This window comes from Oncorhynchus tshawytscha, linkage group LG22 (assembly GCF_018296145.1).
Source record: "Oncorhynchus tshawytscha isolate Ot180627B linkage group LG22, Otsh_v2.0, whole genome shotgun sequence".
Classification (NCBI taxonomy): Eukaryota; Metazoa; Chordata; class Actinopteri; order Salmoniformes; family Salmonidae; genus Oncorhynchus; species Oncorhynchus tshawytscha.
In genome coordinates, this window is record NC_056450.1 from 23,666,659 (window position 1) to 23,692,444 (window position 25,786).

Here is a 25,786-nt window from a genome sequence, read left to right on the forward strand (position 1 = left end):
TCCCGTACGGGCTCGGGAGAGACAAAGGTTGAAAGTTATGCGTCCTCCGATACACAACCCAACCAAGCCGCAATGCTTCTTAACACAGCGCGCATCCAACCCGGAAGCCAGCCGCACCAATGTGTCGGAGGAAACACCGTACACCTAGCGACCTGGTCAGCGTGCACTGCGCCTGGCCCGCCACAGGAGTCACTAGTGCGCGATGAGACAAGGATATCCCTACCGGCCAAACCCTCCCTAACCCGGACGACGCTAGGCCAAATGTGCGTCACCCCACGGACAGCCCGGAAGCAGCCGGCTGCGACAGAACCTGGGCTCGAACCCAGAGTCTCTGGTGGCACAGCTAGCACCCGGGAGGCCACGTTCATAATATGCCTCAAATCAAATTTCTTCCAACCTACATAAGGTCTATAAGAAATGTAAAACAGTAAGTCCTTCAAGAAATAAGTATGTTTTTAATCAAATTTAACATCCACAATGCCAGAAGAAACTGTGAACAAAACAGTTATTTAAACAATCTACCACACAGGCACCAGTTAAACTGTCAGAAAGACATGCAGTACACGTTACACTACACAATATAAGGTACTAAGAGAGAGATGTTTGAAGCCTACGAGGGACAGTGCCCAGGTTAAGTATTTGCCTTATATTGTGTGTCTGACAGTCTTTCTCTGTGAGTAGTACCTGTGCCAGTGTTTTACTGTCTAAATTAATGGGCTTCTCCCTCTGTGCTCCCTTGTTCCAGTGGGATGTAGTCTGGGGTGGTTCACCAGACAAACGCAGCCCTCTCCCTCAGCATGCGCACACCAAAGCGCTGCCACTCCCTCTGGTGGATCCACATCTCCTGGGTGGTGTCCAGGCAGGCCAGCACCGCTCCCCCCTTCCACGAGATCAGGCGAGGGTCCATGTCCTGGAAAACACAGCCATTAAAACACCTCTGCTTGGAGCGACACACAAACTCCTGCAAGATTGCATTTTATACCCACTGTGTTAGACTAGATATAAACACCTGGTCTTCTGCATGCCTCAAGACCATATTAGTCCACTGTAAAGCCAGTGTACGTAGAAGCCAGTGTACCTTGGGTCGTGTGATGACCTCCACGCTCTCCACCACCCTGCGGAAGGAGGGGGGCATCTTGTTGAGGATGCGGTGCTGCAGGAACTCCTGGGCCCTGTGAAACAGCAGGCCTCCCCCCACCACCAGGATGGAGCTGTACATCTTCCTCTTGGTCTCATCAGATGCTGGGCACAAACAAAATACACACAAAACCTAACATTCCCCTATCAAAACATCCAACATTGGAAACCACTGCTTAGAATTCACAATTTACCCTCACTTCATAACAGAATAATGAATATCATGTCCAATAATGTGTTATCTAGATCTTATGTTTATTATTTACTGTATGTTACCTCGTGTTTATGGTAGAATAAAACAAGATACTGTATTATAGGACAGAGTTTTGAAGCAGGGTATTTTGCTTACCACAGCAATCGATGCTGTGTAGGATGGCTTTGTCCAAGCCTAGCGCTTTGCCCTCAAACTGGGTCATGGCAGTCTTCCTGGAGAGGAGTGCTGAGGGAGGCTCCTCCATCTCTGCTCCTCCCATCAGGCAGTCGTTCTGGGAGTGTCCCAGCTCCACATCCTGGCCATGGGCACCACCTCCACGTTCTGAGGGGTCCCCACCCTGGCTGCTCAACTCCCCCTCGAACCCAGGCGGCTTGGGAAGGGATTTACGCTCCGCTGAGGCTTTAGAGGACTGAGCATAATAATGGGAGAGGGAGGATGAGATGGAGAGAGGAGGAAGGGAGAGGTGGAAACAGAGAGAGGAAGTATCAGCCAATCAGATAGTTCTAATAGGATCGAGTCAGGTGTTCCTAGACTACCTGGTCCTGCTTGCTCTGGGTTCCCAGTAGGTAGTGTTCATCATGTGGGTCCTCTGGGTCACCCTGAGATCTGTGCTGCAAGGAGGTCATCTTCTGGCCCACTATTCCAAACGTGGTGGGGTAGAACAGGGCCATAGGAGCCTGAGGTACACAAACGATACATTGTGACAGCATTTATTATGTCATATTTATTATAGTCATCTTCAATATCAAAATTGGGCTTCAAAACCACAATCATCCCCTTTACCACTGACAGCCCTTCCCTGACTGGGTGTGTATACATACCTGCAGTTTCTCATCCCCAAGTCGAACCTGGTAAAGAAGTGCAGGGGACTCTGGGAAACGGGTGCGGAACTCGTGGTCTTGAAGCCCAGAGATGTCCTGGAGAAAAAGGGGAAAGAGCTGAGCATGTAGAAAAGGGGTATCACCTTTTATTCCTACGCCCAGTTCTTCAGTAACGCACCTTATTTCAGCTACGGCCTTATAGCCCAGACGGAAGACCATGATTCATTAGTTGGCCATTTGAAACTGCCATGTTGTGATGTAATGAAATAAAAGCCATAACCATACAGTTCGCACTTCAAGACCAGGGTTGGAGAGTCCTTACATTGATAAGTGCACCAGGGACTTAGTTATTAGAGCACAACATAGAAGAAACTAAATCAAATTTGAATGTCACATGCACCGAATACAACAGGTGTAGACCTTACAGTGAAATGCTTAAGTACAAGCCCTTAACCAAAGATGCAGTTAAAAAAAATACCTAAAAAATAAGCGATAAGAAAAACAATTAAAGAGCAGCAGTAAATAACAATAACGTGGCTATATACAGGGTGCACTGGTACAGAGTCAATGTGTCATTGTGCAGGGGCACCGATGTCAAGGTAATTGAGATAATATGTACATGCAGGTAGGTTTGTTTAAATTTTAGAAAATAAACAGAGAGTAGTAGCAGGGGGGGCAAATAGTCCGGGTAGCCATTTGATTAGCTGTTCGGGAGTCTTATGGCTTGGGGGTAGAAGCTGTTTAGAAGCCTTTTGGACCTAAACTTGGCGCTCTGGAACCCCTTGCCGTGCGGTAGCAGAGAGAACAGTCTTTGACTAGGGTGGCTGGAGTCCGATGATATTTAGGGCCTTTCCTCTGACACCTCCTGGTATAGAGGTCCTGGATGGCAGGAAGCTTGGCCCCAGTGATGTACTGGGCCGTACGCACTACCCTTTGTAGTGCCTTGCGGTCGGAGGCCGAGCAGTTGCCATACCAGGCAGTGATGCAACCAGTCAGGATGCTCTCAATGGTGCAGCTGTAGAACCTTTTGGGGATCTGAGGACCCATGCCAAATATTTTCAGTCTAATGAGGGGGAATAGGTTTTGTTGTTCCCTCTTCACGACTGTCTTGGTGTGCTTGGATCATGTTAGTTTGTTCGTGATATGGACACCAAGGAACTTGAAACGCTCAACCTGCTCCACTACTAAGGGCCTCCCAGGTGGCGCAGTGGTTAAAAGGCGCTGTACTGCAGCGCCAGCTGCGCCACCAGAGACTCTGGGTTCACGCCCAGGCTCTGTCGTAACCGGCCGCAACCGGGTGGTCCGTGGGGCGACGCACAATTGGCTAACCGAGGTGTTTCCTCCGACACAATGGTGCGGTTGACTTCCGGGTTGGATGGCGCTGTGTTAAGAAGCCGTGCGGCTTGGTTGGGAGGAGGACGCATGACTTTCAACCTTCGTCTCTCCCGAGCCCGTACGGGAGTTGTAACGATGAGACAAGATAGTAGCTACTAAACAATTGGATACCACGAAATTGGGGAGAAAAACGGGTAAAATTCACACACAAAAAAATATTTAGAAAACCTGCTCCACTACAGCTCCGTCGATGAGAATGGGGGCGTGCTCGGTCGTCTTTTTCCTGTAGTCCACAATCAACTCCTTTGTCTTGCACCACATGATCAGGTCTCTGGCCTCCTGTAGGCGGTCTCATCGTTGTTGGTGATCAGGCCAACCACCGTTGTGTCATCAGCAAACTTAATGATGGTGTTGGAGTTGTGCCTGGCCGTGCAGTCATGAGTCAACAGGGAGTACTGCAGGGGAATGAGCACGCACCCCAGAGCACGCACCCCTGTGTTGAGGGTCAGCATGGCGGATGTGTTGTTATCTACCCTTACTACCTGGGGGGGGGGGGGTCAGGAAGTCTAGGATCCAGTTGCAGAGGGAGCTGTTTAGTCCCAGGGTCCTTAGCTTAGTGATGAGCTTTGAGGGCACTATGGTGTTGAACGCTGAGCTTTAGTCAATGAATAGCATTCTCACATAGGTGTTCCTTTTGTCCAGGTGGGAAAAGGCAGTGTGGAGTGCAATAGAGATTGCATCATCTGTGGATCTGTTGGTGCGGTATGCGGTATGCAAACTGGAGTGGGTCTAGGGTTTCTGGGATAATGGTGTTGATGTGAGCCATGACCAGCCTTTCAAAGCATTTCTTGGCTACAGACGTGAGTACTACGGGTCGGCAGTCATTTAGGCAGGTTACCTTACTGTTCTTGGACAATGGTGGTATGCTTGAAACATTTTGGTATTACAGACTCAGAAAGGGACAGGTTGAAAATGTCAGTGAAGATACTTGCCAGTTGGTCAGTGCTCGGAGTAGACGTCCTGGTAATCTGTTTAATCTGTTTAAGACCTGTTTAAAGGTCTTACTCACATCGGCTGCAGAGAGCGTGATCACACAGTTGTCCGGAACAGCTGATGGTCTCATGCATGTTTCAGTGCTACTTGCCTCAAAGCGAACTTAGAAGTTATTTAGCTTGTCTGGTAGGCTTGTGTCACTGGGCAGCTCTCGGCTGTGCTTCCCTTTGTAGTCTGTAATAGTTTGCAAGCACTGCCACATCCGACGAGCATCAGAGCCAGTGTAGTACGACTCGATCTTAGTCCTGTATTGACACTTTGCCTGTTTGATAGTTCGTCGGAGGGCATAAACTTAAACGCTTCCGGGTTAGAGTCCCACTCCTTGAAAGTGGCAGCTCAGTGCGAATGTTGCCTGTAATCCATGGCTTCTGGTTGGGGTATGTAAGTACAGTCACTGTGGGGACGATGTCCCCGATGCACTTATTGATAAAGCCAGGGACTGATATGGTGTATTCCTCAATGCCATTGGAAGAATCCCGGAACATGTTCCAGTCTGTGATAGCAAAACAGTCCTGTAGTTTAGCATCTGCTTCATCTGACCACTTTTTTATAGACAGGAGGATAGAGTTATGGTCAGATTTGCCAAATGGAGGGCGAGGGAGAGCTTTGTACACGTCTCTGTGTGTGGAGGTGGTATTTTTTTAACCTCTGGTTGCACATTTAACATGTTGATAGAAATTTGGTAAAAATAACCGTTTCTTAAAATGGACAAGTTAAAGAAGCTCCTCCCTATTTCAGGCTGTTTTCTTCCGATTGATGCCTTGTGAATTTGATGTTTAAGTACCTGGTCAAGGTGGCAGAAGGTCTCTTTGAGCTGCTGCAGCAGGATGCAGTCCACCCTGTTGGAGAGCTGACACTCCCTGTAGGGGAAGCCTGCCCTCTGCAGGAGCCAGAAGAAACAGCGGGTGACATCAGCGCCCCCGTATGCCAGACACAGCCTGCAGGAGGACAGACACATGTACAGTCGTGGCCAAAAGTTTTGAGAATGACACAAATATACATTTTCACAAAGTCTGCTGCCTCAGTGTCTTTAGATATTTTTGTCAGATGTTACTATGGAATACTGAAGTAATAATTACAAGCATTTCATAAGTGACAAAAGGCTTTATAGACAATAACATGAAGTTGATGCAAAGAGTCAATATTTGCAGTGTTGACCCCTTTTTCAAGACCTCTGCAATCCGCCCTGGCATGCTGTCAATTAACTTCTGGGCCACATCCTGACTGATGGCAGCCCATTCTTGAATAATCAATGCTTGGAGTTTGTCAGAATTTGTGGGGTTTTTGTCCGTCTCTTGAGGATTGACCACAAGTTCTCAATGGGATTAAGGTCTGGGGAGTTTCCTGGCCATGGACCCAAAATATCAATGTTTTGTTCCCAGAGCCACTTAGTTATCACTTTTGCCAAGGTGCTCCATCATGCTGGAAAAGGCATTGTTCGTCACCAAACTGTTCCTGGATGGATGGTTGGGAGAAGTTGCTCTCGGAGGATGTGTTGGTACCATTCTTTATTCATGGCTGTGTTCTTAGGCAAAATTGTGAGTGAGCCCACTCCCTTGGCTGAAAAGCAACCCCATACATGAATGGTCTCAGGATGCTTTTTCCTGTTGGCATGACACAGGACTGATGGTAGCGCTCACCTTGTCTTCTCCGGACAAGCTTTTTTCCAGATGCCTCAAACAATCAGAAAGGGGATTCATCAGAAAAAATGACTTTACCCCAGTCCTCAGCAGTCCAATCCCTGTACCTTTTGCAGAATATCAGTCTGTCCCTGATGTTTTGCCTGGAGAGAAGTGGCTTCTTTACTGCCCTTCTTGACACCAGGCCATCCTCCAAAAGTCTTTACCTCACTGTGTGTGCAGATGCACTCACACCTGCCTGCTGCCATTCCTGAGCAAGCTCTGTACTGGTGGTGCCCCGATCCCCGCAGCTGAATCAACTTTAGGAGACAGTCCTGGACCTTGCTGGACTTTCTTGGGTGCCCTGAAGCCTTCTTCACAACAATTTGAACCGCTCTCCTTGAAGTTCTTGATGATCCGATAAAATGGTTGATTTAGGTGCAATCTTACTGGCAGCAATATCCTTGCCTGTGAAGCCCTTTTTGTGCAAAGCAATGATGACGGCACGTGTTTCCTTGCAGGTAACCATGGTTGACAGAGGAAGAACAATGATTCCGAGCACCACCCTCCTTTTGAAGCTTCTAGTCTGTTATTCGAACTCAATCAGCATGACAGAGAGATCTCCAGCCTTGTCCTCCTCAACACTCACACCTGTGCTAATGAGAGAATCACTGACATGATGTCAGCTGGTCCTTTTGTGGCAGGGCTGAAATGCGGTGGAAATGTTTTTTGGGGGATTCAGTTCATTTGCATGGCAAAGAGGGACTTTGCAATTAATTCAATTTTATTGGTCACATACACGTGTTTAGCAGATGTTATTGCGGGTGTAGCGAAATGCTTGTGCTTCCAGCTCCGACAGTGCAGTAATATCTAACAGTTTCACAACATATAAGCAAAATACACGTAAATCAAAGTAAGGAATGTATTAAGAATATATATACATATGTGTCAGAGCGGCATTGGACTAAGATACAGTGGCATAGTATAGAATACAGTATATACATATGAGATGCATGATGCAATATACCCACCTGGAGTTGCGGTGAGACACCCCGTCCTCCACACAACACAGACTGGTCTTCTGGTCGCCCACGTCCACCACACAGGCACTGCTCAGGCCACTGCCGAAGGTAGCACACACAGACTCCTGGTGGACTACGATCGCTGCAGACCAAGGAGCGACAATCAAGTTTCAAAGTCACATACACAAGTACAGCTAAATGCATTTCTGGCCAGCTCTAAACCCAACAACGCAGTAATCAATAACAATGTTATACTTAACATAACAATGTAGAACACAAACACAAGAAATAACAATTACAAAAAAAGCAAGCAAACAAGCTATATATATACAGGATCAGTTCCAGTACCATATTTACTAGGGGTGTGCCGAGTAGCCAGACAAAACGAGTATCCTAACAGATATGGGCAAATTTCTGGATAAAATTACGGTCCAAGTATTTTTTGTAATGATACGTGATGGGGAAAAATATATATTTTCTGGTGACAGCACGCATCTTTCTCATGTCAGTCAGTAATGTGAGAGGTTCCACATGGTCTAAAGAACTCCACTGGCTGTCTTTAAAGAGAAGGGCGGCCTGTACTTTGATCCTGCTGCTCTGGTTGGATAAGAGTGAAGAGCTGTATTTCTCCATCCACCCGGTTCATCATTTCACCAGATCAATTTTCCTTGCATGTTTTTGGTCTGATCATTCAGATTGCTGCTGCCTGGCTACTACTATGATAAATCACATTGCAAGGACATTTGCTATAAAGCTATCAATATGCACAAAATATCTAACAAGCAGGCAAAGGTATGGAGAGAAAAAATGAAACACTGATGCGCATTCTGACTGAGTAACAGCAAACGTGGCTGTCTGTTGCAAGTTGGGTACAAAGACACACCTCTCTGCCCGCTGCTCCTAATCTACAGCTTCTTTTGCAGTGAGAACGTGCAGGGAGGTAATTGCCAACATCTACTTAACACTTCATTTTTTTCAGATCACGAGTATCATCCGATCCGACTATTAAATGTCAACTTACGGATATGAGTATGTGGGTAAAACAAAGTGCAAAAGTAAATATGTATAAGGGAAAGGTGACTAGGCATCAGGATATGATAAACAGCAGTGTATATGATGATTGTATGAGTGGGTGTGTGTAAAGTCAGTATAAATGTGCATATTATGTGTGTGAGCAAATGATGAAGTGAGTGTATGTGTGAAGGGCCCTGTAAGTGTGCATAGACAGTGCAACAACAAAAAACCATGAATAATACAAGGGTCAACTCGGGTAGTCCGTGTAGCCATTTAGTGTGTATTGTACCTGAAAAGCCCATGTTGAGCAGCAGCATGTTGACCAGTTCCTTGATGTGATGCCTGTTATAGATGTCAGGGACTAAAAGGATACATCTGTAATACTGCCAACCCAACAAACAAAAGATTAGATCAGAGTACAAAATAAAACTGACAACTGACCACAACATTGTCTCTGCTACATGTTATTATGTGTTAGGTTTAGTCAGGTAAAAAAATATATATATACAGTACCAGTCAAAATTTTGGACACACCTACTCATTCAAGGGTTTTTCTTAATTTTTACTATTTTCTACATTGTAGAATAATAGTGAAGACATCAAATCTATGAAATAACACATATGGAATCATGTAGTAACCAAATCAAAATATATTTATATTTGAGATTCTTCAAAGTAGCAACCCTTTGCCTTGATGACAGCTTTGCACACTATTGGCTTTCTCTCAACCAGCTTAATGAGGTAGTCACCTGGAATGATTTTAATTAACAGGTGTGCCTTGTTAAAAGTTCATTTGTGGAATTTCTTTCATTCTTAATGCATTTTAGCCAATCAGTTTTGTTGTGACAAGGTCGGGGTGGTATACAGAAGATAGACCTATTTATGGCAAGAACAGCTCAAATAAGCAAAGAGAAACAACATTCCATCATTACTTTAAGACATGAAGGTCAGTCAATCCAGAAAATGTCAATAACTTTGAAAGTTTCTTCCTGCGCAGCCGCAAAAACCATCAAGCGCTATGATGAAACTGGCTCTCATGATAAGGATATTTGTAGAAATGGTTACAATGTGTATCGCACCGATCAAGTTAAGAAAGGTGGGGGTGTGGCTATACGTGAAGACTAAAATCCTTGTAACTGTGGCAAAGTCTGAAAATGTGTAAACAGTTGGAATTTCTTGCTTTGAATCTTGAGGTTTCAAAGGGTCTCTCTATAACTGTGATTGGCTGTTATAGACCCCCCTCTGCTCTCTGTGATGCATTTTCTTCTCTGATGCACATTATGTCTAAACTTCTTTACAGTGAAATGATCTTGATTGGTGATCTCAACTGGTGTTGGTTAAAGCCGGTGTCTGATGATTTTAAAATGTATTGTAATTCTATAAATCTTACCCAGTTGATTAACTCACCCACCCACCCAAATCTTCAGAGAAATCTACCCTGATTGATTTGATATTGACAAATGTTCCACATAAATATTCTGTGGTTGGTGTTTTTTGTAATGATTTAAGTGACCATTTCGCTGTTGTTGCTTTTAGAAATACTAAAGTTCCTAAGACAACCCCACGCTTTATTTGTAAGAGACATTTATTTTAAGAGTTTAATAAGCAGGCTTTCTTTTATGATTTGTTTTATTTTGACTGGAGCAAGATTGAGCTTATTCCTGTGGAAACTGCCTGGAAATTCTTTCATCAAATCAAATCAAATTTATTTATATAGCCCTTCGTACATCAGCTGATATCTCAAAGTGCTGTACAGAAACCCAGCCTAAAACCCCAAACAGCAAGCAATGCAGGTGTAGAAGCACAATGTTTTTTGATGTTTTTTTCCAAATAGGAACCAAACAAGAAAATCATGTTCTGATGCTGATTGGCCTATTTTTAGGCAGCTATAAAACAAGTGTTATTTACTTCTCAGGAAGACCAAGTCTGAATATTTTATGTCTCTTACCACTGATAACCTGTATGACCCTAGAACGTTTTAGAAGGCTATTAAGTTTATGTCTGGTAACAGTAATGTTAATGAATTACCGTCATGTGTATTGAAGGACTCTGTTGCTGTATTTGACAAAACTGAAATGCTGAATTGTTTCAATGCGCACTTTGTATCATCTGGTAGGCTGTTTGATTCAGTATCCTCGGTCTTTGTACAACCCCGTGTGGATGAACCAGTGAGAGTTGGTAAAACTTTTAGCTTTTTGCCATTTTCAGTGCAGGTGGTACATAAAAGCCCTGAAATCCATAGATCAGAGAAAGCTTGCAGGTCCTGATCTTCTTGATCACTGATTTTTTTAAAACTGGCAGGTGATTTCATAGCTGAACCACTTACATATCTGTTCAATTTAACTCTGGAATGTAATGAAATTCCAAAGATCTAGAAATCAGCATTTGTCCTACCACTTTTAAAAGGAGAAGATCAACTCTTAAATAAGTATAGGTCAATCTCAAAGCGGTCACCCCTGGTGAAAATACATGAAACTCTTGTTAGTGAACAGCTAAAAGAGTTTTTATATACTAACTATTTCTTCAATGTACCAATCGGGCTTCAGGGAGAAGCATAACACAATTAAAGCAGCCATGAAGGTTTTAAATGATATCACTGAAGCCTTTGACAAAAAACAGCACTGTCTTTCACTTTTTATTGCTCTCTCTAAGGCTTTTGATACAGTTGATCATGCTATACTGAGGCAGAGATTGTCAGGCGTCGGTCTTTCGGCACATGCAGTTGCATGTTTTGCCATCTATCTGTATGATAGAACTCAGTGCACTCAATTTGATGGGCTCATGTCTGTTAAACTGTCTGTCTGTAATGGTGTGCCCCAGGGCTCTGTACTTGATCCCCTCTTATTCACTATTAATATAAATAATTTAGACAAAAATTTGCAAAATGCGCAACTTCTCCATTATGCTGATGATACTGTAATTTGTTGTGCTTTGTCTTTCACAAAAGATTTCCAGTAGTTGCAAACTGCTTTTTATACTGTTCAATTGAAGTTTATCCTCAATACTAACAAAACTAATGGAGTTTTCTAAAGCAAGAAATAGACCTCTGAACCTTTCACCTACTACTACCTGCTCATGCAATGAGATTAGAATTTTATCATCTTGGAATTTTAATTGATGAAGGCTTCTTTTAAATTGCATATTCAACAACTTACAAAAAAAATTAACTGAAGCTGGGATTTTATTTGAGGAATAAGGCATTTTTCTTTTGAAGCCAGAAGGAGGCTAGTATCAGCTACATTTATGCCTATACTAAACTATGGCCATATGTTATATATGAATGCTTCCGCTCAGAGTTTGAGATCAATTGACAGCCTTTACCATGGAGCGTTGAGATTTATTTTTAACGCACCACTGCACTACGCACCACTGCACTTTATATACCAGGGTTGGCTGGCATTCTCTAGTCAATCGTAGGCTCACTCTGGTACACTTTTATTTACAAAGCCATTTTGGGGTTACTACCATTATATTTGGACATTTTTATTGTTCAGAAATGTGGTGGGTACTCTCTTCATTCGCAGGACTTTATCCTGCTAACTGTTCCAAATGTCCGAACTGAATTTGGTAAAAGGGCTTTTATGTACTCCGCGCCAACGGCTTGGAATACCTTACAAAATACTGGCGCGTGTCTTTGTGAGACGCAGAGTAGGTGAACGGATGATCTCTGCATTTGTGGTTCCCAACGTGAAGCATGGAGGAGGTGTGATGGTGCTTTGCTGGTGACACTGTCAGTGATTTATTTAGAATTCATGGCACACTTAACCAGCATGGCTACCACAGCATTCTGCAGCGATACGCCATCCAATCTGGTTTGCGCTTCGTGGCACAATCATTTATTTTACAACAGGAAAATGACCCAACACACCTCCGGGCTGTGTAAGGGCTATTTGATCATGAAGGAGAGTGATGGGGTAAGCCAGATGACCTGGCCTCCACAATCACCCGACCTCAACCCAATTGAGATGGTTTGGGATGAGTTGGACCACAGAGTGAAGGAAAAGTAGCCAACAAGTGCTCAGCATATATGGGAACTCCTTTAAGACTGTTGGAATATCATTCCAGGTGAAGCTGGTTGAGAGAATGCCAAGAGTGTGCAATACTGTCATCAAGGCAAAGGGTGGCTACTTTGAAGAATCTCAAATATAAAACATATATTTTGATTTGTGTAACACGTTTATGGTGTTACTACATGATTCCATATGAGTTATTTCATAGTTTTGATGTCGTCACTATTATTCTACAATGCCCTTCAATGAGTAGGTGTGTCCAAACCTTTGACTGGTAATATTCAGGCACTGTAGTGTGAAGTGAGCCAATTGTCTGTCCTGTACCTTGAGGTCTTTTAGGGGGATTTCCAGTTGTTTCTGGATGACGTGGCTCCAGATGGCCTCCAGATCAGCCAGGACAGCAGTCAGAGAACCCCCTGCACCGCCGTGCACATTGAGCTGCCCCCTGCTGATGGGCCAGTGCACGTTGTAACAGTCAGTGGGGTTTACATACAATGCCTGCCATTAGGACAGAGGGGAGAGAAAACAAAGCGAGAGAGGAGGGAGAAATCAATGATTGACAAAAATCGACAAAGGACTTATATACTAAAAACAATTTCTGAAAGTAACCTGCTCTTTAACATGCATGTATTGTGTCCAGATGTGCTGTACTCCCTCACCTCCTCTCCCACCAGGTGCTCTGGATGGTGTGCTGTGGTGGTCCACTTCATCCTGGAGCTAGTGTCCAGACCTGCTGGTCGAATCAGTCTGTTATAAGACCTGGCCTGCAAGACAACACACCCAAACAGACTATCAAACCGTCGTTCACGAGCTGCGAGACAACAGGATGATTTTGGCAGGACAGTATAGCCTACATGAATACAAAATGTCATAAATACTCAGTTTGTACCGACATATGTTACTTATTGAATATCATTACAGAATATACATCCTCCAATTGCAATTTTTGCCCACACATATTGTCTCAAAAAAATGTTATATTTTTAATACCCAGTTAGGCATACATACTTTCAAAATAGGCCATCACTACAGTCAATCGTGAATGATGATAATTCTTCAGGTTTTACCTGTGAAACATTCAACCTGCATCTGCATGCCAAACATTTGATCTCAGTCAGTTTATTGGGAATATGCATTGAGCTTCTACCATTACTTTTTTTGTTGTAAATTAGAGCATATAGTGTTAAACTACTCCACCTTCCTGTATTTTCTTTCAATCCAAGCAATTTCAGCCTAGTGCCGCGCACTGTTGAGTTTTTGCCGCATAAGAAAAACAATGTGAATATTCTGCTAACCATCCTAAAAATAAATGACTACGGTGGTGTTTTGGTGTAACAATGTTACACTATGCTATTTTTTGGGGTTATGTAGAACACTAATTAATCTGTATGTGAAATTCCAAGGCAATTGATTTAGCTTTGGTCTAACTTTACTAAACGAGAACCATTGTGAAAAGTGTCGGAGCAACGTTCTGGAAGCACTACACCGAACAAGCTAATTGAAGCACACTTATCCTACTTTTTTGCCATGAGCCAAATTTGGTGACGGAGAAACAGCGCAGTGACTATAAGAGACAGGTTGTAATGTCAGACTAAAATACGGAACAAATCTACATATTTTTTGTAAATTAGTGGTGTTTGAATTTGTTGATAAAATGCAGGAAATGATTGTTTGTAGAACAAAATCTGGGACTGTCCCGCACAATCAGAGACATGTGGTCACCTGATTGTGCTGCAGAGCAGACATACACACCGGCTACATAGGTAAAGATACGTAGAGCCCTGCACATACAACTACACACACCTGTTCAGCAGACACTGGCGTCCTCCGCACGCCATTGGACATCTTCTTTGACCAGATCGCCTGGTCAACCATTTTGAGACCATTCTGCCTCTGTTCATTACTCTCTGGTTTCTTTGTTGAGAGAGAGTACACATTGGAGGATTATAAGGGTGACAGTGTGTATATGTGTGTGTTGGTAGGGGGGTCAATTTCACACCATATGTATTGAATTCAAAATCAAATAAATTGTGAACATGAAAAATAAAGTTGAGAATGTAAACATATTTTTGAGGACGGGTGAGATAATGATGTTGAAATCAAAAACCAAACATTTGAAAGCAAAATGTATAGAATTGTAAACAAAAAATAAGACATCAAAAGCAAAACCTTAAAACTTGTAAGCAAATCATTCTAAAGCGAGAGCAAAACTATGACAAATAGATTTTTTTTTAATATTTGAAAACGATTGTAAAAAATAGTTTTCGGTTCAACTTTCCCAGCAACCAATCCTATTGAATACATTTTGCCTACGCTCTTGCCTGCATGTACTACCTTTTCGTTACGCTACTTGTATCTTTGCTTTCGATGTCTGTTGCTTTGCTGTCACTGCCAGTCTTTTCGATTGCGAGTTTTGGCATTATTTTTCCGTGAAGGGTGGGGTATAGAGGGAGGAGTAGACAATGAGTTTCCATTGGTCCGCTAGATTTGGAGTGACGGTTTGTCTTAATCCAATCAATGAATATGATAAGTACGGTAGGCAATAGAAAAAAATATTTTAAAAATAATAATAATAATTTTATTAACAACAAATCAATACATAAAGCACATGAGGGAACACAAGCATACATAGATTACAAACAATAGACAATCGAGCTGGGGGGGGCTGGGGGCGGGGGGGGTACAATATCACATTACAATTACACAAGGACCTTAAGGGACATGCATATACTTACAATTCTAACAGCTTTTTTGTTAGTAGAGCATTTAACTGTCTTAAAATACAGTTCAATTTCTTTTTGTAGGGTACGGAAATGTGGTTTTCTGTTCGTAAATTTACATTTGTGTATATAAAATTTGTCCAAAAGAATAATGAAATTACATAAAAATGTTTCAGCTTATTTCTATTGTATATAAAGAATCCAAACAGTACATCTCTCCACATTAGTGTGAAATCTTCATAAATGTGTTCAATTATAAACCTACTGATGTCTTGCCACAGTTTTCTTACATGCATACAATGCCAAAAAAGATGCAACACTGTTTCTGGGTGGTCATTACAAAAAGAGCAATCTGAGTTGATGTTTTCCTTAAACTTCTTCATATAGTGGTTGGCAGGATAATATTTATGAATCATTTTAAAGGAAACTTCCTTAATTTTGTTAACAAGTAGGTATGTGTGTGGCAACATCCAAACTTTTTTCCAACAGATATTATCAATAAGTCCATTCAAATAAGGCATGACATAAGGTAGATACAACATCCTGCTGAAACAAGGATCGTATCGCTCTGTTGTTGAATGGACCAAAAGATAAACAAATCTTTCCTACTGATGAGTCAACAGGGTCAATAGAAGGTAGGCTCTGACGGTCAGGTCTTGACACGTTCCTGAATAACAGAGCAACACCTGAGGGAATGGCATCTAAAACAATTGCAAAATCTTTAGGTGTTACAGGGACCTTGTAAAGTGATAAGAATTCTTTATAACTGAGTAAAAGACCCTCTGCATTTACCAGTTGGCTCACCAATAGGATATTATTTCAGAACCAATATTCTAAAAACAGAGAGGTATTTTTATACAATATATCCCGATTATTCCATATATAATATCTGTGTGGAGAAAAATTGTGTTTATAAATTAAGAACCATGACAAGAAAACCTGCCGATGAAAAGCAAGAAAGTTTCACTGGAACTTCGTCAATATTATAATTGCAAAACAACATGAAGTTAAGGCCACCAAAAGTAGAGAAGACATGATGAGGAATACAATTCCAGATAGAAGTGGGTCTTCTTATGAATTATTTTATCCAATTGATCTTAAAAGTATTATTTAAAGTAGTAAAGTCCAGAAAATTCAGTCCACCATTCTCATAAGTGTTCATTACAACAGTTTTCCTAATGTAATGGGTACGGTTTCTCCAAAGAAAGTTGAAAAGCATCTGGTCTATCTTCTTGCTTATTTTACTGTCAAGATATAAAGATAGAGCACCATATGTTAGTCTATAGATACCTTCAGCCTTGGTTATTAGGACTCTACCTTTTAAAGATAAGTCCCTCTGTAGCCATTGATTTAGTTTCTTCTGGGTTTTTTTAATAAGAGGGTTAACATTTAGTAAGCCTCTAGACTTCTGGTCCTTTGTAATGGTTATGCCTAAATATGTAAGTTCTTCTTTTACTGGAATACCATAATATGAAGGTGTCACACAATCTTTGACAGCTATGAGTTCACATGTATTAATGTTAAGATATAGACCAGACGCTTTGGAAAAGGATTGTATCACATTGATCGATATGGGAATTTGGTTAGCGTCTTTCAGAAAAAGTGTAGTATCGTCTGCCAGCTGGCTTATAATAATTTCTTTACCAGCTATGGAAAAACCTTGTACAGGACTATTATTTAAAGAATTTGCAAGAAGTTGGGTGATTAATAAAAACAGGTACGGAGAGATAGAGAGGAATTAGGCAAGGTTGTCCTAATTCAAATCTAGGCGAGGTGCCATATTTCAATTTGATAGAGCTGTTACCATTTGCATATAGAGTCTTAATAGCCTTACAGAAAAAATCCCCAAAGCCAAGTCTCTCAAGGGAGTGGAAGAGAAACTGATGCTCTACTGTGTCAAATGCTTTATAAAAATCTAAAAATAATATGAAGCTATCCTCAGTTATTAGGTCTGAGTAGTCAAGTATGTCTAATACTAGTCTGACATTGTTAGAAATATGTCTGTTCCTCATGAAGCCAGACTGTGTTTCATCAATGATTGCATCCAGGACTTCTTTAATTATTTTTGCAAGTAGTAAGGCTAATATCTTATAGTCATTATTTAAGAAGACAAATTGGACGCCAGTTATCGATGAGCAGCACTTATTTTTTAGGCTTAGGTATCAGTGTTATTAACCCCTGACTCATTGTAGGAGGGAGAACATTGTTTTTAATACTCTCTAAAAAGATTTCAAAAAGGAAGGGAGCTACTTTAAATAATTTGTCAAATTCTGATGTAATTCCATCAACACCTGGTGATTTATTGTTCTTTAGATGTTTGATAGACTCGATAATCTCTTCAACTTTGATGGGTTCATCACACTGTTTAGATTCTATATCACTGATAGAATGAACATTATTCACTGAGTTAAAAAACATATCTGTGGATTCCTGACAGTACGTAGAGCTATGCAATATTCTGTAAAAATTGCTACAGTATTTTAGCGATTACTTTTTGGTCATCTGTAATAACACCATCAATGTTTAACTTATGGATAGTGTTATTTTTAGAGTGAAATTTCTCAAGTCTAAAGAAATAGGATGAATTCTGTTCTCCCTCCTCAATCCATTTTTTCCTAGATCTAATAAAGGCTCCTTCTGCTTTTAATTTATATACACTGCTCAAAAAAATAAAGGGAACACTTAAACAACGCAATGTAACTCCAAGTTAATCACACTTCTGTGAAATCAAACTGTCCACTTAGGAAGCAACACTGATTGACAATACATTTCACATGCTGTTGTGCAAATGGAATAGACAACAGGTGGAAATTATAGGCAATTAGCAAGACACCCCCAATACAGGAGTGGTTCTGCAGGTGGTGACCACAGACAACTTCTCAATTCCTATGCTTCCTGGCTGATGTTTTGGTCACTTTTGAATGCTGGTGGTGCTTTCACTCTAGTGGTAGCATGAGACGGAGTCTACAACCCACACAAGTGGCTCAGGTAGTGCAGCTCATCCAGGATGGAACATCAATGCGAGCTGTGGCAAGAAGGTTTGCTGTGTCTGTCAGCGTAGTGTCCAGAGCATGGAGGCGCTACCAGGAAACAGGCCAGTACATCAGAAGACGTGGAGGAGGCCGTAGAAGGGCAACAACCCAGCAGCAGGACCGCTACCTCCGCCTTTGTGCAAGGAGGAGCAGGAGGAGCACTGCCAGAGCCCTGCAAAATTACCTCCAGCAGGCCACAAATTTCTCAGAGAACACCAAGATTGGCAAATTCGCCACTGGAGCCCTGTGCTCTTCACAGATGAAAGCAGGTTCACACTGAGCACGTGACAGACGTGACAGAGTCTGGAGACGCCGTGGAGAACGTTCTGCTGCCTGCAACATCCTCCAGCATGACCGGTTTGGCGGTGGGTCAGTCATGGTGTGGGGTGGCATTTCTTTGGGGGGCCGCACAGTCCTCCATGTGCAATTGGGAAATTTAGATAACCAATTAAGTATATGTTTCTCTAAAGATTCAAGCAACTCATCATTCTCATGTTTGGTGTTGTACACGTAGAAGTTTACAGTAATGAGCGTAATATCATTGTAACTGATCACAAGACAAATAAAGTGACCAAAGGGGTCACATTCCGAGTGTAGAATATTACCACCAAAGGTATTTTTCGGCGGAGTGTTCAGATCCATGGGAAAGCCAAAATATCGTTGCCCCTTTGTGACCTCCAGAAGTTGGCATCAGCCAAAATTGAGTGAGACTCTTGAAAAAAGCAAAAATCTGTTCGAAATTGTTTAGCAAATAAAAATAAGGCCTTGCGCTTCACATTGTTTCGTAACCCCCTAGCATTAAGAGATACTATAGACAAAGACAAAACAACAAAGATTATATAAAAGTATAAACTGTAGTAGGATGAGTCAAAGACGTAGGAGCAGTGAACGTAAACGATAAGGAACCGAGATCTGCACCATTTAAGTTAAAAGTGAAAATAGCTTATTCGATAACCTTTGAGCTAGATGTTATCTGGCGTTGAATTTCAACGCCAGAAACTATGTTCAAGAACAAACCAAGGGTTCTTGTAGTAAGAGACTAAAAACCCTCTTTAGTGTAATCAGGAACTATTCTGAGAAAACAACAAATAATAATTTAAATAAAAGGGTACCTACTATTTTAAGTACATATGAAAACAGATCATAAAATAATTGAATAAAAAATGTTTGACATATAAATGTTCTTAAGACCTTTTTTTGGAAATAAGTATTAATAACTAAATAGAACAATAACCGTGTAAAGTCAGAGCAGACCTGTATGCCCTTTAAAACAGTATCTTAGTTACTGTATACATAAAAAATAAATACAACTTTCAATCTTCTTCGTAAGTTTGTAAACGAAATAAGTCTTCTGGTCATACAAGAACAAACTAATACATTGAAATACCTGAGTATTCCTGAAAAATAGTCACCTGATGCTTGTTAGGTAAACAACATAAGGAAAATGAGAATACCATGGCTGAAACCATCAACCTGTTCCTTCTGGTGAGATTTTAGGGAGGAATATGGATTTCTGAACCGTTGATGAAGCCTCGTCCTCCGACGAAGTAGGCAGCCTTCCCCTCATTACGTGCAATCTTGATCGTTGGCCACAACTTGTTCCTTCTTTCTATGTCTTCCGGGCTGAGATGCTTGACGAAACACATACCATGGCTCTGAAGGAAGGCGTTCTTCCTAGCAGCTTTCCAGACAGCATCCCTGTAGAATCTGGTAGTGAATAGGATGATGATACCCCTAGGTCTTGAATCGTTTTGCTGTTGCTTCTTGCCGAGGCGATGCACAACGTCGATGGTATCACCAACTTTGTTTTTCTCTGCAGGCAAAACTTCTTGGCAGATACGGATAGCCTCTCCTCGCACATCTTCATTCTCCACCTCTGGCAAGCCGTAGAGTCTCAGGTTCCATTTTCTTGTGTATTGTTCCAGATCAGTGAGACGTCTATGGTAGACATTGTTATTCTTTTCCACCCTTTCCACATTTTTTTCAACTTTTGCCACTCTCGTTTTCACATCCTTGATTTCACCACATGCAAACTCCACAGTCTTTGTCAAGCCTTCGATAACCATGGTGTTCGCGCCTACCATTTTCTCAATGGCGTCACACCTGGAGTTGATGAGTAAGGAGAGGGTAGACACGATGTCAGAGTTCATGTCGGGTTTTTTGGAGGGTGGAGGTTTGCACGGAGTTAGGCTGGGTTTCTGTACAGCACTTTGAGATATCAGCTGATGTACGAAGGGCTATATAAATAAATTTGATTTGATTTAAAGAGGGGAATTCGTCATCTTCAACAGCATGATATTTTCCTTGGGCCAAGCGTAGTTATGGCAGTTGTCTATAAGCACGTTTCTCTCTTGTTGATTAGCAATAGAACGGCTAACTTCTTCCTTTCTTTTTTTTGTCAGGACTTTGCATGGACATGCCGAAATAAATTATCCAATTATCATTCCAGTAACAGGAAAGGTCTTATATCTTGAACAAATAAAAATAGTAATGACTGTAAAGTTGTTGTTTTTTCACAATCTTTCTGAAGTTTGGTACGGAGCTCGGTAAAAAAAGCGTCTGTTCAAGCCGCCATCTTGGCACCTAAGATTGGCAATAGAAAGAAGAAAAAATAAATAATAATAAAAAAACCTGTTTAAAACCTCTTAAGCCTACCCCCTACTTTTTCGAACATTCTGTTAAAAATCGCGCAACATTTTGGCGTCCTGCTACTCATGCCAGGAATATAGTATATGCATATGATTAGTATGTGTGTATAGAAAACACTCTAACGTTTCTAAAACTGGTTAAATCACGGCTGTGACTAGTACAGAACTGGAAATGGAAAAAAATATCCATGCGCCACTTCAACCCATTGTTAAAGGTGAACCGTATTAAATGAGGCCGAGGTTGCAGTACCTACAGCTTCCACAGGATGTATAGAGTCTTCTCATTTGATTCGGATTTGATTCTTGGTAGAACCGACCAAAGGGAACCGATTCCCTCCGACCACCAACTTGATGTATTGGGCCGGTGTTTTTCCGGACATTTTTTCCAGACGACCAGCTATCGAATTTACATCGCCTCCTGATGATTTTTATCGCTTATTAACGTGTACTAATACCTAAAGTTGCATTAGAAAAGTATTTCTTAGTGTTTTGTGAAAGTTTATCGTCGACTTTTTAACTTTTAAAAAATGACGTTACGTTATGAAACGCTATTTTTTTCCGTTTATCACACAGTCTTCATAGATCGATATCTAGGCTATATATGGACCGATTTAATCGAAAAAAAAGACCCAGTATTGATTATGGGACATCAAGGAGTGCCAACAAAGAAGATGGTCAAAGGTAATGAATGTTTTACATTTTATTGTGCGGTTTGTGTAGCGCCGACTATGCTAATTCTTTTGTTTACATCCCCTACGGGTCTTTTGGGGTGTTACATGCTAGCAGATAATAGCTTCTCATGCTTTCGCCGAAAAGCATTTTAAAAATCTGACTTGGTGCCTGGATTCACAACGAGTGTAGCTTTAATTCAATACCAAGCATGTGTATTTTAATGAACGTTTGCGTTTTAACTAATACTATTAGCGTTTAGCGTAGCGCATTTGCATTTCCAGAGCTCTAGTTGGGACGTCTGCGTCTCAAGTAGGATCAAGAGGCTAAGTAGATGGTCTGACGTCAACACTACGCGCCAGATCTTCCCCCGTGCCCGCAGCATCTCTTTTTCCCAACGCTGTTAAGCCAAAAACACGCCCCGTTATTCAGAGGGGCGTTCTACTATGCTCCCATTGGATAGCTAGCGTTGTCTCACTCACAGGAGATCAGCGCAGAGATGGAAAGTGTAATTTAACAATTAGCTTCATACAGTAAAGCAGGCCTATTATTATCATCATGTTTGGTAACATTTGCCAATTCATATATTTTCAGAGTTACAATGACTTGTAAAAGTGTCTCAGAACTCTGCTGAATTACCTCAATTGAAGGTCAACTAAGTTTACCTAGGCGACTTAACGTTACTAGGTCGGTATATGAAGTTGTTATATTAACATTAGTAGTCTATTATCAGGTAAAAGCAGATGCTTATTATTCATCATTTCGCTATTTATTAGCTAATCATTCAGTCGAATACGCTATGCTACAGCCATTGAATTTGTCTTTGAGCTTTAGGGACATTATGTTATTATATTTTTCAATGTTGAAATACAAGGGCAAACGTTATTAATCAGTGACTGAAATTTCTGATATTCACTTCCGGACTTGGAGAGCGCTCAAAGCCTTGAAGAATGCCTCTCTGAATAACGGGTTGTGATTTTGGCTGAACTGCGTTGGGGAAAAGAAAGACGCGTGCCCGCATGTTCTGAACATGGCGAACCAGTTATCAACACCTGTGCTGAACGTTGTGCAACAGTTAATCCATACGTTTACCTAAGTAGTTAGAAGGGTCAGAGCCAGTGACACATCAAATTACTGATTGGGTTAAGATGAACCGTCACTCCAAATCTAGCGGACCAATTTAAACTCATTGTCTACTCCTCCCTCTATACCCCGCCCTTCACGGAAAAATAATGCCAAAACTCGCAATCGAAAAGACTGGCAGTGACAGCAAAGCAGCAGACATCAAAAGCAAAGATACGAGTAGCGTAACTAAAAGGTAGTACATGCAGGCAAGAGCGTAGGCAAAATGTATTCAATAGGATTGGTTGCTGGGAAAGTTGAACCGAAAACGATTTTTGCATTCGTTTTCAAATATTTTCCTTTAATAATTGTCAGTTTTCCTCTCGCTTTAAAATTATGAAGTTTTTAGGTTTTGATGTATTTTGTTTACAATTCTAATACATTTTGCTTTCGATTGTTTGATTTTGATTTCAACATCCATTTCACCTGTCCTTGAAAATATTGTAATGACCAGACTAGATCATAAAGGAACAATTGTCCAGACAGAGGATTGAGTTAACGAATTGACGGTTTATTGAAGGTTTATTGACCCAACTTTACACAGGCTACTGTTTGGCTGTAGCCCACGACAAATAAATGAAAGATGCCCTACAAACCAACCGTGACCTTCTCTTGTGAAGAACAGACGTAAGAGGAAGAACAATAGCTAAACCTGGTCTTAACTTCCAATGCTCCATCCCCCTGCCCGACCCCCCTCCACGTAACTCTGCCAACCACCAGGAAGCCCAGCATCAGAACATTCGAGGCATTCCCGTGATTGACAGATAGCAGGTTTATTGGCATGTCGGACCCTGAGAACACTGGGTACTGGTAAGTACAACACAACCAACTAATAGCCTAACACAAAACACACAGCTGTCTGTGCGGGTCGCTACAATATGTTAACATTCTCCACATTATTTTTCATATTCACTATTTATTCTATTTTAAATTCAATACATATGGCGTGAAATTGACCCCATATATGTTGGTCATTTTTGACTCACATTTAGGCCTTCTCTCACCAGCCATCCATCCTCATATCGGGGCTGGCACGTTTGTTTATGTCTGCGGGCTATGACGTGCGGGACAGTCGCAGGAAGCGTGTCGGTTGCTCTACCAATTCTCAATGTTTTCGATCCAGGGTGTAACACAACGATAAAGTTGCTCTGAATTTGCTGTGAAGGGAGATGTAAAGGTCACAATATGTATTCATAAACAAGGAAGCAAACAGTACGGGGACTACAAGACAGAGTAACCTTGACATTGTAGTGTGTAATTGTGGGCTTTGGGTTCTGAGTTCTGTTTTTTATTTTAAAAAATGTGACGTCGGAGTTCCAGTCCGCCAGCTAGTAGCGCCTTCGTAAATCGTTGAGTCGGCAAGCTGCTAGCTAGCTAACATTAGCCCATGTGTAGCTGCCATAGATAGCAGTCTTTGTGCAAACTAAACATTATTCCCATATAATTATTTAATATGTTCGTATTTGAATCTCGTATCAATCCTTGGCCCTTTTAACGCTGCTTTGCAACTTACTTCTTGAAGAGGCTCTGGGATAACCGGTGGTGCGATTGGTCTTTTGATACCACGCTGTTCCTTTTCTTTCTCTTTCTCCTTCTCTCGCTCCTTTTCCTTTTCTTTCTCTTTGCCGTTTTCTTGCTCTCTCTCCGCTTGTGTCATTGTGGAGTGTCGTGGGCAATAAAGCTAAAACCAAATCTGTATCACAGTTTCTACATTAGTAGCTACTAACGTAACATCAGTTTGCTGGACAACCATGACTATTCCCATGAATTTAATTGGGTGGCCGACCATAAAACGTAACAGGAAAAAGATCGTCCAATATCTACACTTAGCACACCAAAGGGAGCAATGTATTGTTTGTAATCTATGTATGCTTGTGTTCCCTCGTGTGCTTTATGTATTGATTTGATATTAATAAAAAAAAATTAAAAAAGAAAGAAGCAATGTAGTGTAATGACCCTGGGTTTATAAGCGCAGAGCCAATAGCAGGCTGGACTTCGGGCTAGAATGTCGAGGGTTCGAGACCTGCTCCCTGCCTGTTTCATTACACTGGTGTCAGAAGTGGGATTTTATATATATATACTGTATACTATATACTATATATATATATATATATAAAATTATAAATGGTTTACAAGTGTGGATATTTGCCTATTAGTTCCAGGCCGCCCGTGTCAGGTCTGGAGTATGAAGTCACGAGTTCTGCTAGTGCGCAGCAGCCTACCAGTGCCAAAAGCACTGCGGTCTGCCCTAGAAAGCTATGTAAATTAACACAATTAGTTTATTATGATCAAGTTCAATCCCCACAGTGAATTATTTTAAAGTTCGCTACAAATCGAAATATTTAGGGTGCGTTTGTCTATCTATTCTGATTTCAGAGCATTCTTCTCTGAGAGTGTCATAAAACTGATGAATTTACAAATGCACAACACCAGTTGAATATGACCGTGTCAGTAAACATCGGCAAAAAAATGTAATTAAATTGTTAAATAAATAGATAGAATTTTTAAAAATTTTGTAAGTAATTTTTTTTATATTTAGTAACTTCTTATAGCCCCTTTAATGTTACAAAATCTATTTTCATCTTGTGCTAATGATGAGTTCACACAGCAGCTCTTCCTTCTCAGTATTAAAGTCCAGACTATCAAACCTAGAATAAACTGTAAATAGTTCAGACTCTGCAAATACAATTCAATGCTTTTTCATTGAACATTGGGCTCAATGTCGTTGGTTGGTCGTCCAGAGAGGGATTTGTTCCCTACAATTTACGATCCTCTACATTCCCACTTTGGGTCCACTATTTTACAGTTATGCTCAGTTCTGACACTCTCCCTACACATTAATCACTATATTTGCCACAACTTTATAATTCATGTACTTTTTATATTATGTATATCCTAATATGCACTTTTATCTCCCTTCCAGGAAACACAAACCTTCCTACCTACCAAAGATATCCTACAGGACTTGAAACAACAACTTCTAAGCCTCCACTCCAACCCCTCCATTCAAACCCCTCATGTGCCTCTGTATTTCTGTTTTCTCTGTGTAATAAATATCTAATACTGGAACCCTTTTGATTTCATTGCATTCTCACTGATGCAGTACTACCCTGAACCAATTAAATGAAACTAAGTGTACTGAAGCTGTTGCTATACTGCTAAAACTGTTCAGTCATAATCACCAGTGCTACTTTGTTTGCAGCCACTAGTCAAAGGTGAATAATGTATTCTGTAAAAATAATTACAATACAGTAATGCACTTGCTCTTCAGTAAAGTTCTGGCAATCTTATGTTGGAAACCATATTCAAGGAAACCTAGAAACCTAATTATAACCTGTTTCTTAAACACCAGTAATATTGTAGGACAAGA

At 41.2% G+C, this 25,786-nt stretch overlaps 1 protein-coding gene across 1 annotated transcript; it reads right to left on the reverse strand.

The window, feature by feature from the left end:
- Window positions 1-435: 435 nt before the first annotated feature.
- On the reverse strand, window positions 436-24,180 carry actr8 (actin related protein 8). Its single transcript, XM_024384737.2, has 13 exons — window positions 23,930-24,180; window positions 23,403-23,573; window positions 14,029-14,139; window positions 12,885-12,989; window positions 12,550-12,723; window positions 8,505-8,598; window positions 7,211-7,343; window positions 5,345-5,498; window positions 2,173-2,268; window positions 1,888-2,028; window positions 1,487-1,760; window positions 1,079-1,242; window positions 436-910 (listed from the first exon to the last, which is right to left on the reverse strand). Exons 1-13 carry the CDS (start codon window positions 24,071-24,073, stop codon window positions 767-769), a joined length of 1,905 nt encoding a protein of 634 aa, XP_024240505.1. The 5' UTR covers window positions 24,074-24,180; the 3' UTR covers window positions 436-766.
- Between the last annotated feature and the right edge of the window lie 1,606 nt (window positions 24,181-25,786).

What these genes read in the sequence shown, in the direction of transcription:
- actr8 (XM_024384737.2), bottom strand. Translation starts at nt 24,073, where the DNA reads ATGACACAAGCGGAGAGAGAGCAAGAAAACGGCAAAGAGAAAGAAAAG. An exon ending in TCCCAGAGCCTCTTCAAGAA is followed by an intron (nt 23,574 to 23,929) that starts GTAAGTTGCAAA and finishes CTCCCTTCACAG; the next exon opens with CAAATTCAGAGCAACTTTAT. An exon ending in ACACAGCATCGATTGCTGTG is followed by an intron (nt 1,243 to 1,486) that starts GTAAGCAAAATA and finishes GTTTGTGCCCAG; the next exon opens with CATCTGATGAGACCAAGAGG.